Genomic DNA, 17529 nt, shown 5'->3' on the forward strand with positions numbered 1-17529 from the left:
CTAATTAATATTAACATTTGTTTAATATTAAAATGTAATGCATATTGTTTGTAACAGTACACTGTTATTTTAAAGTGCTTTCCTGTCAATCAGTGTACTTATTGAATGTTTTTTCCTCCTCAGGGTATTCTTCTTACATGGACCAAAGGTTTTAAAGCAACTGATTGTGAGGGAGAGGATGTAGTTACTATGCTAAGGGATGCCATTAAAAGAAGAGATGTAAGTTGTAATTTTGTCATGTTTTCTATATCTTTATGTGATTGTTATGTGGGCCATGATGAGAGTACTGAAATGGAAATAAATCTTCAGTCCTCATCCAACCATTTGTGTCACCTTTAAAATTCTTTCTCCCATACGTGTTAGTCTTGTTTCCTTTTATATGCATTCACACTAGTCACCTTAATGACTTTCAGTGGCAGCAGATTTTCCATGCTAACATCTCCTGTTTTTTAAAAAAAAAGTTTGTTCTGATTTAAAAATGATTTCTTGCTTCCTGTCTTCTACATTATTTTTGGAAATAGAAGACCACTCCCATCATTTTTTTTTTTTTCTCAACAGTCTTACAAATGTCTGAAGAATTTATCTCTCCTTTAAAGCATTTTCACTTGGCCCATGGCCTTGAACATTATGACATTTCAAAAGTTCTTCCAAATACTTTCGAAAAGTTCTGAGGATTCCCACCATCTTCTATTTTCACTACCTTCTCAGGTGGTGCATTCCAGATTCTCACTGTCCTCGTACATAGTGAGAGCATTTGGGGATCCTAAGGTTTTGGAGTAGATCTGTAGCTTGGGTTGTGGGTGTTGAGGTTGGTTGGCTCACTGAGCTGGTTTGTTGTTCCGCAGACGTTTCGTTACCATGCTTGGTAACATCCTCAGTGCAGCCTCTGATGAAGCGTTGGTGTGTTTTCCCGCCTGGTTTTTAAACTCTGGGGTCCATTGCGATGGATTGCCTCACTTCCGGGTTTCCTCCATAATGGAATGTATATGGGGTTGAGTTCAATGTGTTTATTAATAGCATGTTTCGTGGAGTGCCATGCTTCCAGGAATTCTCGTGCTTGTCTCTGCCTAGCCTGTCCCAGGATCTTGGTGTTGTCCCAGTCGAAGTGGTGGGTTCTCCTTGTTCATGTGGATTGAGATGAGAGAGTATTGGTTGTGTCTTTTTGTAGCCAGTTGGTGTTCATGTACTCTTGTTGTTAGTTTCCTTCCTGTTTGTCCGATGTAGTGTTTCTCGCAGTCTCTGCAGGGGATCTTGTAGATGACATTGGTCCTGTCCATGGCGGGGAGTGGGTCTTTAGTTCGGGTGAGCACTTGTCATAGAGTTGATGTGGGCTTGTGTGCCACTCTGATGCCTAGCAGTCGTAGGAGTCTTGTGGTGAGTTCTGACGTGTTCCTGATGTAGGCTAGTGTGATGAGTGTGTCAGGGCGTCTAGAATCTTTCTGCTGTTACTGTAGTTCTTTGGATATCCATTATCCTTGAACACTTGGAAGAGATATTCTTCTTCCTCTTGGCATAGTTCCATGTTGCTGCAGTGTGTTGTTGCCCTTTTAAATAGTGTTCGCACGCAGTTTTGTTTGTGTGTGCTGGAATGGTTACTATTGAAGTTCAATACCTGGTCTGTGTGTGGCTTTTCGGTGTACTTTCGTTTGCAGTTCCCCATTTGTCTTGCACTCTACCATGACGTCCAGGAATGGGAGCTGTTTGTTCTTCATTTCCTCCTCTCTGGTGAATTTTATTCTGGTGAGGGTGTTGTTAATGAGTTCATGTGTCTCTTCTAATTTGCTCCGTTTAATGATGACAAAGGTGTCGTCTATGTAGCGTATCCATAGTTTAGGTTGGATTTGCGGAAGGGCAGTCCTTTCCAGTCTTTGCATCACGACTTCTGCTATGAGTCCGGAGATAGGCGACCCCATAGATGTTCCATTGATTTGCTCGACCAATACTCACTCATCTCAATTCACGTGGACAAGGAGAACCACCACTTCGACTGGGACAATACCAAGATCCTGGGACAGGCTAGGCAGAGACAAGCACGAGAATTCCTGCCAGTTACAGTTACCTGATATTCTTTGGGATGTACTGTAAATGTTGACTCAGTGTTACACACTACATTCACTATTTTCTTCATTGACGGTTTAAGGGGCTGACCCACATTCCTACTCACCACCCACTTTTTTGCTAATTTTTTTTAATAGGGCTTCTGGTGATCTGATATCCATTGTGATTTACTTTCATATTTGCTTTTTGTAGCTTTTGAAGGTTAAAGGATGATCAATAAAGTAAATTTTGTCATAGTCATAGATATCTACAGCACAGAAAAAGGCCTTTCAGCCATTGTCTGCACAGTCAAAAACCACCACCTAACTATTCAATCCCATTTTCCAGCACTTGGCCCGTAGATTTGAATGCCTTGTCATCGCAAGTGCACATCTAAATACTTCTTAAATGTTATGAATTTCTGCTACTATCACCCTTATAACAGGCAGTGAGTTCCAGAGTCCCACCATCCCCTGGGTGAAAATGTTTTCCTCGCATCTCTAAACCTCAACCCCTTATCTTAAATCTATGCTCCTTGGTCATTGATCCCTTCATCAAGGGGAAAGGTTTCTTCCTGTCTATCCTATCTATGGCCCTCATAATTTCATACATCTCAATCATGGCCCCTCTCAATCTTCTCTGCTGTAGGGAAAACAACCCTAGTCTCTCATCTCCCTTCATAACTGAAACTCTCCAACGTGGATAACATTCTGATAGAGATATTGGGAACTGCAGATGCTGGAGAATCTGAGATAACCAGGTGTAGAGCTGGATGAACACAGCAGACCAAGCAGCATCAGAGGAGCAGGAAAGCTGACGTTTCGGGCCTGCTTGGTCTGAGATGGAGCTACCTCTACAGCCACTTCTTTCCCCAGGGCTTTATCTAGTGGTGGAAGTTGGTCAAGACAGGTAGTCCTAAGATTTGATTCCCATTTTGATCAACCTCTCCTACTGGATGGAGCTCAGCCAATCTAAAAGAATAGTCTAAGAATGTAGAACCATACAGCTCAGAAGAGACCTTTCAGCCTGTTGAGACTTTGACCTATTTACAATAATCCCATGAAAGCTTGAAGTAGTGTAAAACCCTGAATGACATGTTCAAATTTAGGACCCATAATGTGGAGCAAAATGATTAGGAGCAAGAGTAAGTCAGAGTGTTAATGTAGCTGAATGGCCTGTTTCCACACTGTAGGGATCCTATGATTCTGGCAGTAGGGCATTGAGGCTCTCAAACCTGCCCCTACATTCAAAAAGATCATGGTTGATCTGCCCCAGCCCTTAATGTGCCAGCTCCTCATAGATTTTTGAAATATCAGGGAGTTGATTACTGTCTACCTCCTCTTTAGATACATTGTAATCTAGCCTCCAATATGTGTTTTTAAAAAATTGTATATTGCATATTATTTTTCATTCTATATTTCCTGAGTATTTTGACTTTTAAGTTATTTCAGTTAGGAATGTTTGGTAGAGCAAGTGAGAAATGTCTGAAAGGCTTAGTTGTTTCTCATAAAGTTGCAATTTTCAGAAAGTCTCAAATTTGAATGAGGACTCCTGGAACAGATTGAGTGCATGCACTAAAATGGTGCTTGCACCTCAGGAGCACACTACCAAGTTTTTATTTGAGAAGGATGCTATATGGAGGTAAATTATTGTATACTGGTCTGTCATTGTCTGAGCTAATTGAAGGAGAGCGGTGTACATGTTTCAAAAAGAATGGGGTAACTCTAAGTGTTGCATATAACCTGCTGTTATTTTAAATTGATAGCTCTGTTCTACTTCCACTGTCTGTGGATAAGTTGTGTTCCCAACATTGTAGCTTGAATTTCCCAGTTATCAATGCAGATGGCTTCACATCCATGTCATAACTTCCCTCCTCCCTCCAGACTTCATTTCAACTTTACTTAGCATTTTTATTGTCACTAGGTTGTAAATACTTCCACGATTGACCATGGCTCATTGCTCTCTCCTCCTTGGGTGTAAATCCAACATAGGTGCACACCCTCACTGTCACCTCACCTCTCTCACTACATCATAGCTTGCTCAACGGCTGTTGAAGGTTCTTGGAATATCCCCACTTGCCTGTTTTAAATCCAGTTGATAAACAACAATGAATCCTTCCCATGATTCTTGTGTCTTTAAAATTAATATCACATGGAAGATCTACAGATATTTTATTCTTGATCTCAAATAAAGAATTCCAGAATGTACAGAGCATTTCCACTCTGACAAATGATACACAAATGAAATACAGCTTGGATTTTCACACTAAAAGTGCTCATGGCATTTTCAAAACTTCACTTTTGATCTTTTTTACTTCAGTTAAGGGCTTTAGGGTATATGACTGAATAAAGGTGTTTAATCCAAACCCAGCTTGTTGGCACACTCAAGTCAGAAGATAACAAATGACAAAAAGTCAGATAAGAGAGCCCACCAGAACAAAGTAACATCAATCAGCATCAGGCCAGCGCTGTTCACCTGTACCAACTGTGGACAGGAATGCAACTCCTGAATAGGGTTCTACAGCAGCAGTACGCTTTGTTTAATCCAGAGCGACAAGCTCAGCAGGTGCAGCCCATTGTCTTCTGAGACAGGCAGATGGCAGAGTTAAGCCGAGGAAAGCTAATGCTGAGTCAGTACAAGCAGTTCCCTAAAGGGTCGTCCCCAAACTACTGTAGAGCTGCCTCAGTGGGTTTTTTAAAGACTGTTTTTGACAAATAATACTGAAGGTTTCTAACATATTGAAGAAAAACTATTTGCTTTAGTAGACCTTACAATCTTGCAGTAAACTGTCGATGCCTTACTTTCTCTTGCCTAGTTGGGGGAAAAGCCAGCATGGACCACAGATTCTGGTTGTTCTCTGATAAACCACTCTGGCCAGCAAGCACTCACCCTGACGCAGTGTGTAACATGGGATAGTGACCCAAAGATCACTTGTTAACACTCGGGAGTTGAAACCTTTGTTGGCTTGACCTTGGCCACTGACTGCATTGCCAGACTAATAAGAAGGCATATCTCCTTTCCTAATGGACATTAGTGAGCCAGATGGGTTTTTATAACTATTGTTCATAATTATCATGTCAACTTTACTGAGGGTAGTTTCCAATTCCAGATTTTAAATTCTACTAACTGCTGTTTTGGGATTTCGAGCAAACCTTGTCACCAGCCTGGGTCTCTGAATTAAGTAGTTCAGTGACAGTGTCACTATGTCACCATCTCGTATTCGTAGTCCCCCGCAGACTCGGGGAGATATCCTTCAATAGTGTGGGATTCAAAGCAGAATTTCAAAAGTCGAATTGGAACCTAGTGAATCCATAGTGCAGGATGGAACAGCTAACTTTATCTGAAGCAAGTATTTTTTTTCAAAGCATTTGTTAAAGTTACAACCTGCAGATGTTCCAGTTCAGAGTTGATAATTGCCATCTAACTGACACAGATTAAACAATGTGTTGTCAAATTTGATAATCATTAAACCCTTCAAGTCTGTTAACTGGTTCCCTGTTCATGTCTGATTTCTTAAATGCTCCCCTAGGAGTTTGAACTTGATGTTGTATCAATTGTGAATGACACAGTTGGGACAATGATGACGTGTGCTTATGAAGATCCACATTGTGAAGTTGGAATGATTGTGGGTGAGTAATGTGCTGAACTTTCTAAAACTTGCCATATACAGCTGGTTTACAGCACCTGTGTTTGATGAAAATTTGAAGTAGTTCTGACACCTTGGATGAAATGTTAAAATGTAACAGCCATGATTGGAGCTGTGCTGAATGACATGCCAAGTAAACTAATAAGCATCACCATTGTACCTAGTGATTTGTCTGAGAATGTCATCTGACATTCTCAAATGCTCTCAGTATGCATGTACAAAATGCTCATATGCAGTACCCCTGCCAGTATTGTCAGTGATGTCATTGTACCCCTTTCACTCATTTATTGTGCTTATGTGAGCACCACCATGTGTTTTACTGGCAAAGTGTTTCACATGGTGTGTATACTCAATCTTTCAATATAATGGGAACAATTTGGGGTGTCAGGAGACAATATATTTATCTCGGTGATTTTCAGTCAATAACATTAATGATTAGAACATTAGAAAGCTTGCAAGTTGAAGTCCATTGATCATCCATGCCAACAATGAAAAGCTGTAAAGTGTTGTCATGTGTTGGAGATCTTGTGATTTTTTTTCTTTGCTTTGTGTTTCTGGTGGGTGCCTGGTCTGCCAGGAGCAGAAAACTTGCCAGTCCTCACCCAAACTTCTGATATCCCCAACATCAAAAGAGCAGAGTTACAAATGAATTTATATAGTCCACAAGTCATAATATTCATCCTGTGAAATTAAATGGAGTCTAGTTTTGTCAAAAATGGATAAATTTAAATTAACTCAAAGTACTAATTGATATTAATTGTTGGACTGGCCTATCTCCGGCGCGCGCGCTCCCTCCCACCCCGCGCGCGCTCCCTCCCCCGTCTCTCTCTCGCGCGCGCGCTTCCTCCCCCTCTCTCTCAACAGTTCAGATTTAGCTCTATTCACAGATTGCCCCAAAACTCCTTCCTTTACATTTTGCTGCATTTTTTCACTCAGATCCACCACAGCTGTAGGGTAGTAAAATCTCATCTGAGTCAGAAGTCTTCAAGCTTAGTCCCCGTTATGACCATAAAATAAGGGAGTAGGAATAGCCCCTCCAGCAGGTCATGCCCATTCACTAATGATTATCTGATCTGACTGCGTGGCCTTAACTCCATTTTCCTGCCTGACCATTTAACTTCTGATTATCAATGTCTGGCCAGCTCTGCTCTAAATATATTTTTAAAACTTCTTTTTTCACTCGTGGGATGTGATCATTGCTGGCTGGTCAGCATTTACTTCCTGTCCCTAGGTGCCCTTAAGGTGGTGGTGAGCAGCTTTCTTGAACTGCCGTAGGTAGACCCACGATGTCTTCAAGGGGGGAATTCCAAGATTCTGCAACAGTGAAGGAACAGTGATGTATTTCCAAACCAGGATGGGGAGTGTTTTGGAGGGGAACTTGCAGGTGGTGGTGTTTTCATGTACCTTCTGCCCTCTTTATCCTTCTAGAAGGATATGGTTGTACGTTTGGAACATAATATCAATGAGTCTGATCACCACTGCTCCCTTGAGGAGCGAATTTCAAAAATTAGTGACCTCAGAGGATTTGCCTCCTGATCTCCATGTTAGATAGGAAACCCTTTATTTTGAAACTATGCCCCCTAGTTCTTAGATTCCCCCAAAAGGGGAAACATCCTCTCCGCATCCAGCCCCCTCAGTCATTTTTTTTTTTGTTTTAAATTACCTGTCATGCTTCTGATGAATATGGGCCCCAATCTAATCAATATTCCTGATGTGGAGGTGCTGGTGTTGGACTGGGTGGACAAGGTCAGAAATCACACAACACTAGGTTATAGTCCAACAATTTTGTGTTTTCAAATAAACCTGTTGGACTATAACCTGGTGTTGTGTGATTTCTAACCTTACTCAATATTTCCTCACTAGAAAGTCCCTTCATCCCAAGAATCAGCCAAGTGAATGACCCCTGAGCAGCTTCCAATGCAAGCATGCTGTTTCTCCACCAACCCCTATCCTTTTAAGTAAGGGGACCAAACCCATACATAATAATCTGTGTGGTTTTCACCAATACCCTGTACAGTTGTAGCAGACTTCACTAATTTTGTACTCCATCCCTGGTCTTGAAATAAGACCAACATTCAATTTGCCTTGCTAATTACTTGCTGTACCTGAACAATAACATTTTGTGATTCATTTGCAAGGACACACAGAACTTTATTTAATGCAGCATTCTTTACAATTTTTCCTGCTAAGTGGGCAACTTTACTGTTTAAACATTGTAGCTCATTGTACCACATTTTATATTCACCTAACCTATTTATTTCTTTTTGAAGAATCTGTGTCCTCATCATTTTTTCCTGTCTATCTTTGTATTATCAGCAAATTTGGCTGCAATACAGTTCGTTACATTATCCAGATCATTAATATGTCATAATTGAAGTCCATACTGATTCCTGTGGTACTTCATTTGTTACAGTTTGTCAATTCAATACAACCCATTGATCGCAATTTTGTTTCCTGTTGGTTAGCCAGTCCTGTGTTCATGTTGATGGATCACTCCCAACAAAGACTTTAATGTGAAACCTAGTTTAATATTCCAATGCACTGTCAGAGGTTAACCTTTAGATAAAATTTAAACCAGTCCCTGCCTGTTCTCTCTGCAAACAAAGGAAAAAAATCCCATGGGCTAAATCTTGCATTTCTTTGAGTCCAGGTTACATTGAGTTCTTTGGAGGGTTTTGCTTGACCTGTGAGCCAAGTGAAGGGAGAAATATGGCAGAGACAACTGATTGTGTGCTCTTAATATAGGTACAAGAAAGGAAAACTAAATTTAAGAGGAAAAGAATATTTATCTGAATAAAGAAAAATCTTTTGAGGAAAGGGCAGGAGAAGAAAGCTAAGCAGAAAGTTGTGCCCAAAGCAGGGCACTGGCTCATCTCTGTAACCAAACTTATCTCTATCTGTCAAAGCACATGTGATTCACCCCCAACTGCTCAACATCACAACTATATGGCTGTAGCAACTCCATTTCCTCAAGTTGACCCAGTGCTACTGCCCTGGCTTCTCTGCTAGCAGCAGGACCCACTCTGACCATTAGCCAGATGGGCCTGGATCCCTGATTGCCATCTCCATCCCAAGTCCCTGTTTCTTCCTTTCCAAGATCTCAGTACTAAATACTCAGCATGTGCCGTTATTTGTCTGTTGTCCTTACAAACTCCCCACTTCTTCCCATTCGGCTCCGACAATCGTTCCCTCGAAGTCGCACCATTTTGTTACTTCAGATTTAAATCAGCACATAGTTCACATTGTTCTGCTTGATCTAAATCCTGTCCCCTTCACCTTTTTCCTTAAAGCTGCTCCCTTCACTTCTGAATCCTCTACTATATCAAATTCAAAATCCCCCATAGCACAGGTCTTCAACCTTGCTGTGAGTAACTCTCAATTGTGTGAATGGTGGCAACACTTCAAAGGTATTTATTAGCTGCTTCTGAGAAATCAAAGGCTACTAAATGTGCTACATACATTCAAGTACTTTCTTTCCAATTACTCTGGAGATACATTCTGCTCCCTTGAGCATCTCATGACATTTTTAAATTTTTAAATTTCTGCTTTCCAAACGTTGTGTTCTCCAAATCCAAGGTGGAATTCTGAGAGTGAATTCCCAAACTTGTGCTTCATATATATTTGATAAATTTAATTTTAAATTACAAGGCTATTTGTGACATGATATTTTGATGCAGCCTTTGACATTCCTGTTTGTGCACAGGGACTGGCAGTAATACTTGCTATATGGAAGAAGCAAGAAACACCGAGCTTGTAGAGGGAGATGAAGGGCTCATGTGCGTGAATATGGAGTGGGGTGCCTTTGGTGACAATGGATGCCTTGATGATATCAGGACAGAGTACGACAATGCTGTGGATGATCTGTCATTAAACCAAGGGAAACAAACGTGAGTTGATGGATTGGAGATACACCAGCCTGAAATATTTTAACTACAATGGGTAGCAGATGTTGAAATTGTTTCATTTTTGACTTAACATTCGGGAAGTTTTGTTCATGTTTAAGATAAACAACACAAGCATCAGGCTGGAGTTTCATTGCTATTAAGCTTCCTAGAGTAGTGGTCAGCTGCTGCTGTTCGTACAGTAAGCTGTATCTGTACCTGTGAGGTTTGTGTCATGCATACTAAGTGCAGCGTTTTCAATTATTGATTTACTTTTGTGGAATAAATTTTAAATAGTTACTGGGATATAAACAGAAACAGATTACCCAGATTTTCCAGTCAGTGTGAAGTTGGGACACTTAGCCTGACTGCAATCATTGTTACACATCGTCATTGCATCCTTCCAGCCTGATCTTTCTATCCCAGCTATTGTATTGATGCTTCCACACAGTCATCTATAGAGAACACAGGAGCCATGTAGAGCAGCTGATGCAGTCAGTAAAGTGTTTAAAGATCTCATTGAGTGGGGTATTGAGTGGAAGAGATGGGTGCACGTAAGGGAGTTTGGGCAGTGTGGTTGATGGGAGAGTGGAAGGTAGGAGGCTGTGGGAGTGCAGATTTGGACTGTACGGCCATTGGAGATGTGATTGGGGATTACTTGGATGGTGAGTTAAGTTCCGCCATTCATCATTGAGTTACACCAGAGACCAAATGGTGTAATATCTATAAGGTAAATATCTTAGGATATTAAATTAGGAGGTATCGTTGATAGCAAAAAAGGTTATCAAAAATTAGAGGTATCTGGATCAGATGGGGAAGTGGGCTGAAGAGTAGCAAATGCAATTCAATACAGATAAGTGTGAGGTGTTGCACTTTGGAAAGTGGAACCAAGGTAGGACTTGTACAGTAAATAGTAAAGTTCTGAGGAGTGTTGTGGAACAGAGGGACCTAAAAGTAAAAGTACAAAGTTCGTTGAAGGCAGCGCCATAGGTGGACAGGATGGTGAAGAAGGCATTTAGCATGCTGGCCTTCGTTGGTCGAGGCATTGAGTATAGGAGTTGGGATGTTATTTTAGTTGTATAAGTTGGTAGCCACAAATGGAATATTGTGTACAATTTTGGTCACCCTGTTTTAGGAAAGACCATTGCTAAACGGGAAAGTGTGTAAAGAAGACTTACAAGGATGTTGCCAGGACCAGTAGGCATGAGTTATAGGAAGAATTTGGACAGGATAGGACTTTATTCCTTGGTACGTAGGAGAATGAGAGATGACCTTTATTGATGTATATAAAATCATGAGGGGCATAGATAGGATGAATGCATGTAGTTTTTTTTTTCCCCAGGGATGGGCAATTGAAAACTAGAGGGCATAGGTTTAAGGTGAGAAGGGAAAGATTTAAGGAGGACCTGAGGGGCAACTTCTTCACTCGGAGTAGTGCGTATATGGAATGGACTCCCAGAGAAAGTGGTTAAGGCAGGTACGATAAGCAACATTCCAAAAACATTTGGATAGGTACATGGATAGGAAGGGTTTAGAGGGATATGGACCAAATGCGGGCAGTTGGAACTAGCTGAGTGGGCACCATGTTCAGCATGGACCAGTTTGGGCCGAAGGGCCTGTTTCCATGCTGTATTACTCTGACTCTCTATGACTGTAAATAGTGTGTTTCTAACTCAAGTTCGCAACACTGATATCAGTATAAAAGTTATCTACAGAGGGTTGCGAAGGCTGTGCGAGTTAGACCATCAGCAGTTTAAACTTCCTGAGATATCTCAATGCACATCCATGTGTCAGCAATTTTGTTGATTCCTAAATTGCAACTGCAACTGCAACAGCAACAGCAACAGATGTATCAAGATTCACACTATTGACATCAGACAATCTAGCCCAATGTCTACGCAATAATTGGGATATGGATGGGCTTTAAATGGAAAATGTTGCACAAGTAAGTAAGGGTTTCTTGATTTTTGTCATGGCAGATATGAAAAAATGATCAGTGGGATGTATCTGGGTGAAATCGTGCGAAATGTGGTCATCGATTTCACCAGACGAGGATTCCTGTTCAGAGGACAGATCTCCGAGAGACTAAAGACAAGAAGCATCTTTGAAACCAAGTTCCTGTCCCAGATAGAAAGGTATGCAGCTTTTTCTTTAGTTTACTTATCCAGTTTGACAATGCTGACATTTGTGATTGACATCCCATTTTGTTTCTGTTTGTGAACAGTGACCGCCTAGCTCTGCTCCAAGTCCGTGCAATCCTTCAGCAACTTGGCTTGGACAGCACTTGTGACGACAGTATCATCGTTAAGGAGGTGTGCGGAGCTGTTTCTAAGAGAGCAGCCCAGCTCTGTGGTGCAGGAATGGCTGCTGTTGTTGACAAAATAAGGGAGAACCGGGATTTAGATCACCTGGAGATTACTGTTGGTGTAGATGGAACTCTCTACAAACTTCACCCACAGTAAGTGGTTTAACTTGCTAAAGTTATTTTTGTGATGATTAAGATTAAGGGTAATGTGCTGAAGAATGGAACACTTTCAGTTCAGGCCCAATCTCTAGAATATTTATTGAAAATTGAGGAATGCAAGCAGATGTAAAATAAAAGTACCGCTATGTTGCTCCATCAGTTTGCCTCAGTAGATACCCAATATTGAACCACTAATCCTCTTATACTATGGTCTCAAATGGAAACATCCTCTCCATATGCACTCTGTCAAGGCCCCTCAGGACTTTGTATGGTTCAATCAAGTCACCTGTTACACTTCTAATCTTCAGCAGCTACAAGCCCAGCTTGTCCAACCTTTCCTCATAAGATGACTTGCCCATTCCAGATATTAGTCTGGTAAGCCTCCTGCTCTGAACAGCCTCCACAACACTTATATCTGCCTTTAAATAAGGTGATGCATATTATGCACAGTAATCCAGATCCAGCCTCACCAGTACCTTGTATCACTGAAGCATAACCTCCCTACTTTTGTATTCAATTCTCGTTGCGATAAATGGTAACAGTTTATTAGTTTTCCTAATTAATTGCTGGACCTGCATACTAACCTTTTATGATTCATGCACAAAACCACCTCAATCCGGCTGCATCTAAAAGCTATGTGAGCCCTCGCCATTTAGATAAAATGCCTTTTTTTTTAATTCTTCTGGCCAAAATGGATAGTTTTTCACATGTTTCCATGTTATATTCCATTTTCCACATCTCAGCACTCACCTAACCTATCAATATATTTTGGTAATCTTTGTGTCTGCTTTACAACTCACTTTCCTACAAATCTTTGTGGCATCAGCAAATTTGGCAACCATCTCTTTTGTTCCTTCATCTAAGGCATTTTCAAATTATAAAGAGTTGATTCCCCAGCACCAGTTACTGTAGAGCACCACTCATTTGCATCTTGCCAACCTCAAAATTACACATTAATAGGGCTGTTCTAGGTTACAAAGGGACATTGATAGAATGCAGAGTTGGGCTGAGAAGTGGCAGTTGGAGTTTAACCCTGAAAAGTGTGAGGTGATTCATTTTGGAAGGACAGATTTGAAAGCAGAATACAAGGTTAACAAAGATTCTTGGCAGTGTGGAGGAGCAGAGGGATCTCGAGGTTCGTGTCCACAGTTCCCTGAAAGCTGCCACCCAGGTGGATAGAGTTGTTAAGAAGGCATGTAGTGTGTTAGCTTTCATTAAGGAGGGATTGAGTTCAAGAGCCGTGTAGTTATGCTCCAGCTATACAAAAGCTTGGTTCAGCCACATCTGGAGTATTGTGTCCAGTTCTGGTCGCCTCATTACAGGAAAGATGTGGAAGCGTTGGAAAAGGTGCAGAGGAGATTTACCAGGATGTTGCCTGGAATGGAGGGAAGGTCTTACGAGGAAAGGTTGAGAGAGCTAGGGCATTTCTCTTTAGAGCGACGAAGGATGAGAGGTGACTTGATAGAGGTGTACAAAATGATCAGAGGTATAGATAGAGTGGATAGCCAGAGACTTTTTCCTAGGGTGGAGGTAGCTATTATGAGGGGCATAGTTTTAAAGTGAGTGGAGGTAGATATGGGGGAGACGTCAGAGGTAGGTTCTTTACTCAGTGTGGTTGGGGCGTGGAATGCGTTGCTGGAGAGGGTAGTGGAGTTGGCCTCATTGGGGGCATTTAAGCGGCTATTAGATAGGCATATGGATGATAGTATAAGGTAGGGGTGGAGGTTAGATAGACCTTAGGTTTAGGGTAAAAGTTTGGCACAACATCATGGGCTGAAGGGACTGTACTGTGCTGTACAGTTCTATGTTCTAATACCTACTCACTGCTTCATTGGCTGGCTGACAATCTTCTATTCATGCCAACATGTTAAACCCTGTACGCCATCAGAATTTAATGTCTGTCCATAATGCCATGATGGTGAGCAGCCTCTTGGACTGCTGCCGTTCACATGTAGGGACAACAGTGTGATGAGGAGAGTGTTCCAAGATTTTGAGCCAGCCATAGTGAAGTAATGGTGATATTCCAAGTTAGTATAGTTTGAGAGTTGTAGGAGAGAGCCAGCGGGTCGTGGTGCTCCCATGTATCTGTTGCCCTTACCCTTTTAGAAGGAGAATTCAAAGGAGCCTTGGTGAGAGAGTGCATCTAATAGATGGTACGCACAGCAGCTACTCTGTGTGTCACTGTTAAAGGGACCAATGTGTACATAAGAGTACTCTGCAAGCAGGGGTGCTCTTGGGTGCAGATCAGGTGTAATTCCATGCAGGTTTTAGGAACTTGTGCTTGCTACAGTATATATCAGAAAATTAAAACATCTGCTCATGATTGAAATGAGTGAATAGTGCTTGGAGAAGATGAATCTGAATAAACAAAGCACAAATTCAAAAAACATTTTAAGTAAGACAAAAGTGTGAACTGCTTTTTGGTGCTTTGATGTTCTGCCTGAGGTCAGTAAGTCAGTCAAGACTGCAGGACTAACTTAGTTCCCATTCCCAACTAATTGCCTGAACCTTCCTTCTAAACATATTCTGCTTGCAGTCAGAGGGGGTTTGTAATGGGCTGTAATCCTTAGTTTATTGTATGTCCTATCAACTAACCCATTGTAGAGCCATGCTTCTCATTTCTTGGTGATGTGTTTTATGGGACAAGAACTAGGCAATGTGTGTTCTTACAATAACACAGATATTGTTTCTTTGCTCTTAACAGTTTTTCAAAGATCATGCACAAAACGGTAAAAGAACTGGCCCCAAAATGCAATGTGACGTTCCTGTTATCAGAAGATGGTAGTGGAAAGGGCGCTGCTCTTATTACAGCAGTGGCATGTAGACTTCGTGAATCTGGACAATAAGAGCTCTCGTGAACAGCACCAACTCCTGGGACAGGGGTAGTATTGCGTATTCCCTGCACTTTCCTTTTTAAAACAGCTATGGCTCCATTGTCATAGTTGAGGTTTTCAGTGTGTTCTGCTGAGCACTGCATAGATAAACATGCAAAAAAACTTCCATATGAAATGCCAAAAAGACCAGTAGCAACACACAGGTTAACTAGAAACTGCTGGATTTGCAAAAGTCCCGATTCCAAAATTACTGTGCTCTGTCAGCTCCAGTTTTGTGCTTACTGTCATCAAATACACTAGCTTTTAAACTGTCTGTTCATGATTTTCTTAAGGCTGTTGAAGGGGATAAAACTGGATTCGAGCTCCATCTAGCCTGTTTTTGTTGTAGTGGTACAGCATTCTCTAAGTAAAAAGGATATCCTGATTTACCTCTTTATTACATAATTTTGTGAAGTATTGTATCGTGTCTTAACAAAGGTATATATATTTGGTAACTTAAAATTCCCCTGAGAAATGAAAACAGTTGTTAAAATCTGAAATACATTTTCAGGAAATATAGTTGTTTGATGTGTTACACATTGTTGTCACCTCTTGTAGATGAGTTTAAGATCTGTGTAAAATGCATGCCTTATTGACAAAGCAGAACCTTTAATTTTATACTCTCGTAGAGGCGCACGTGTTTTAAAGTGACTTTGTGAATACATTAAACTTGATCTAATGTGCTTCATTTAGAACACTGAGAGTTCTTTGGGAGAATTTGGTAGGGAAGAAACCTGTTTGTGGGGGGGTGGGGGGTGGTGATAAATAGATTATTGAGGTACAAGAATGGCTCAGGCCTGAAATGTGATTATAGTAGGACTGAACATGGGAATGGCCAGTGCTCTAATGAAGCTGATGGAAATGATATGTAGCTTACGCAACAATGAATTTTTCAAATTTTATACACTGTACTTGACAACCCAGGAAATCAAATTTTACTTATTAGCCTCAATGCAAGTTATCTTCTCATTTAAACAAAGTGTTCATGAAGTGGCACCAGTGAAAACTTCATCTGCTTCATCAATGACATTCCTTCCATCAAAAGACCAGAATCCACTGATGACTGCACAATGTTCAGCAACATCTGAGATATATCAGATCTGAACCAATCCATGCCTAAATGCAGCAAAACCTGGACAAAATCCAGGCTTGGTTTGACAAGTGGCAAGTAAAATTCACACCAAACAAGTACCAGGCAATGACCATCTCCAACAAGAGAATCTAACCATCATCACTTGGCATTTTGTGGGAACTCCATCACTCACTATTAACGTCCTGAGGTATTACCATTGTCCAGAAACTGAACTGGTCTAGCACTATATATACAATGGTTATAAGAGCAGTTCTGAGGTTAGGAATCCTGCAGCAAATAACTCACCTCCTGACTCCCCAAAGCCTGTATACCATCTACAGTGTTTAAATCTGAGGGTTGATGGAGTACTCCCCACTTGCCTGGATAAGTGCAGCTCCAACAACACTCTAAGTTTGGCACTATCCAGGACAAAGCATCCCACTTAATTGGCACCACACCTTTAAACATTCTCTTCCTCCACCACCAATGCTCAGTACTGTACTGTCTACAAGATGCACTGCAGAAATTCACCCGGCTCCTTATACAGCACTTTCAACCTTCTCAAGATCGCTACCCTCTAAAAGGGGAATAGATACAACGGGAACACTACTAATTGCAGGTTCCCTATAAACTACTCACCATCCTGACTTGGAAATGTGGGCTGGATTGTCTAAGGAGTGGCAAGATTACCTCTTCTGTCCATTTTTTTTTCCTACAAGTGATTTGATCTTCATGTAGGGTAGTTTGAGGAAGGCAAGTCACACCTCCTTATTCACAAGTCAGTTGTCATATTCTGTAATGTAAATGTCTAGCTACACAGCCTTTGTGACAGATGAAGTATGTCAGGTAAGTGTCACATTAGACAGTGGGTAGAATGCCAAGATGCAAGCTGGTAAGAGTCCCAGGTAAGTGACTGAGTGTTTAGGATAGGTCAGAATGGGTGAGGAGATATTGGGCTTTGGGGACAGGGTGAGGACAGCCTTAGGTCCAGCAGTGAGGGTAGGTAGTATCAGGTCAGCGTCTGAGAATGTGTAATTGGGGGTTGTGTGGTACATTGGGGAATACTAGGATGATAGTTACCCAGGGGCTAGACTAGATATTTAAATGCCTGACTTCTCCTCCGTAACTGCTTACTTAACTGCAGCAGAACTCATCAAATTCTCTGATTTAAATAGATACTTGCAGGGGGTTCAGGTCATAAGGAAACTGCCCATTGAAATCTTCAACTTTCTTGGCAGTTCCCTTAGTATTGGAAATTCTACAGTTTTCCATGTGCAGCTCCCAGCTGTGCTGCAGAAATAATTATCTGGCCATTGGAAAACCCAGGCCTTTATTGCAGTTCCTTCTCTGTCCTGGAGCTCCCTCCCCAACCTACACCAAATGGATGCAATGGTTCAAGGAGGCAGCTCACCACCACCACCACCTTGAGGGCAATTAGAGGTGGGTAATAAATATTGGTCCTGTCGGTCATGCCTATATCCCATGAATGAATGAATGAATGAATGAATGAAACAAAAATGTTGTCATTGAAACCTGTTCTTCACATTGCTGCCTGT

At 41.3% G+C, this 17529-nt stretch overlaps 1 protein-coding gene across 3 annotated transcripts in view; it reads left to right on the top strand.

Annotated features, from left to right (window-relative positions):
• Positions 1–15596, top strand: part of LOC109912598 (hexokinase-1) — a 240029-nt gene extending 224433 nt beyond the window's left edge. For all 3 annotated transcript variants that reach the window (XM_048608741.1, XM_048608742.1, XM_020512029.2), the window contains 6 exons: positions 124–219; positions 5567–5666; positions 9387–9570; positions 11544–11699; positions 11789–12022; positions 14733–15596. In XM_048608741.1, the coding sequence (XP_048464698.1) occupies positions 124–219; positions 5567–5666; positions 9387–9570; positions 11544–11699; positions 11789–12022; positions 14733–14874 (912 nt within the window). In that variant the 3' untranslated portion in view covers positions 14875–15596. The remainder of the gene's footprint in view (positions 1–123; positions 220–5566; positions 5667–9386; positions 9571–11543; positions 11700–11788; positions 12023–14732) is intronic.
• Positions 15597–17529: the final 1933 nt, after the last annotated feature.

The sequence above is a fragment of the Rhincodon typus genome, chromosome 20 (genome assembly GCF_021869965.1).
Source record: "Rhincodon typus isolate 14 chromosome 20, sRhiTyp1.1, whole genome shotgun sequence".
NCBI classification, from domain to species: domain Eukaryota; kingdom Metazoa; phylum Chordata; class Chondrichthyes; order Orectolobiformes; family Rhincodontidae; genus Rhincodon; species Rhincodon typus.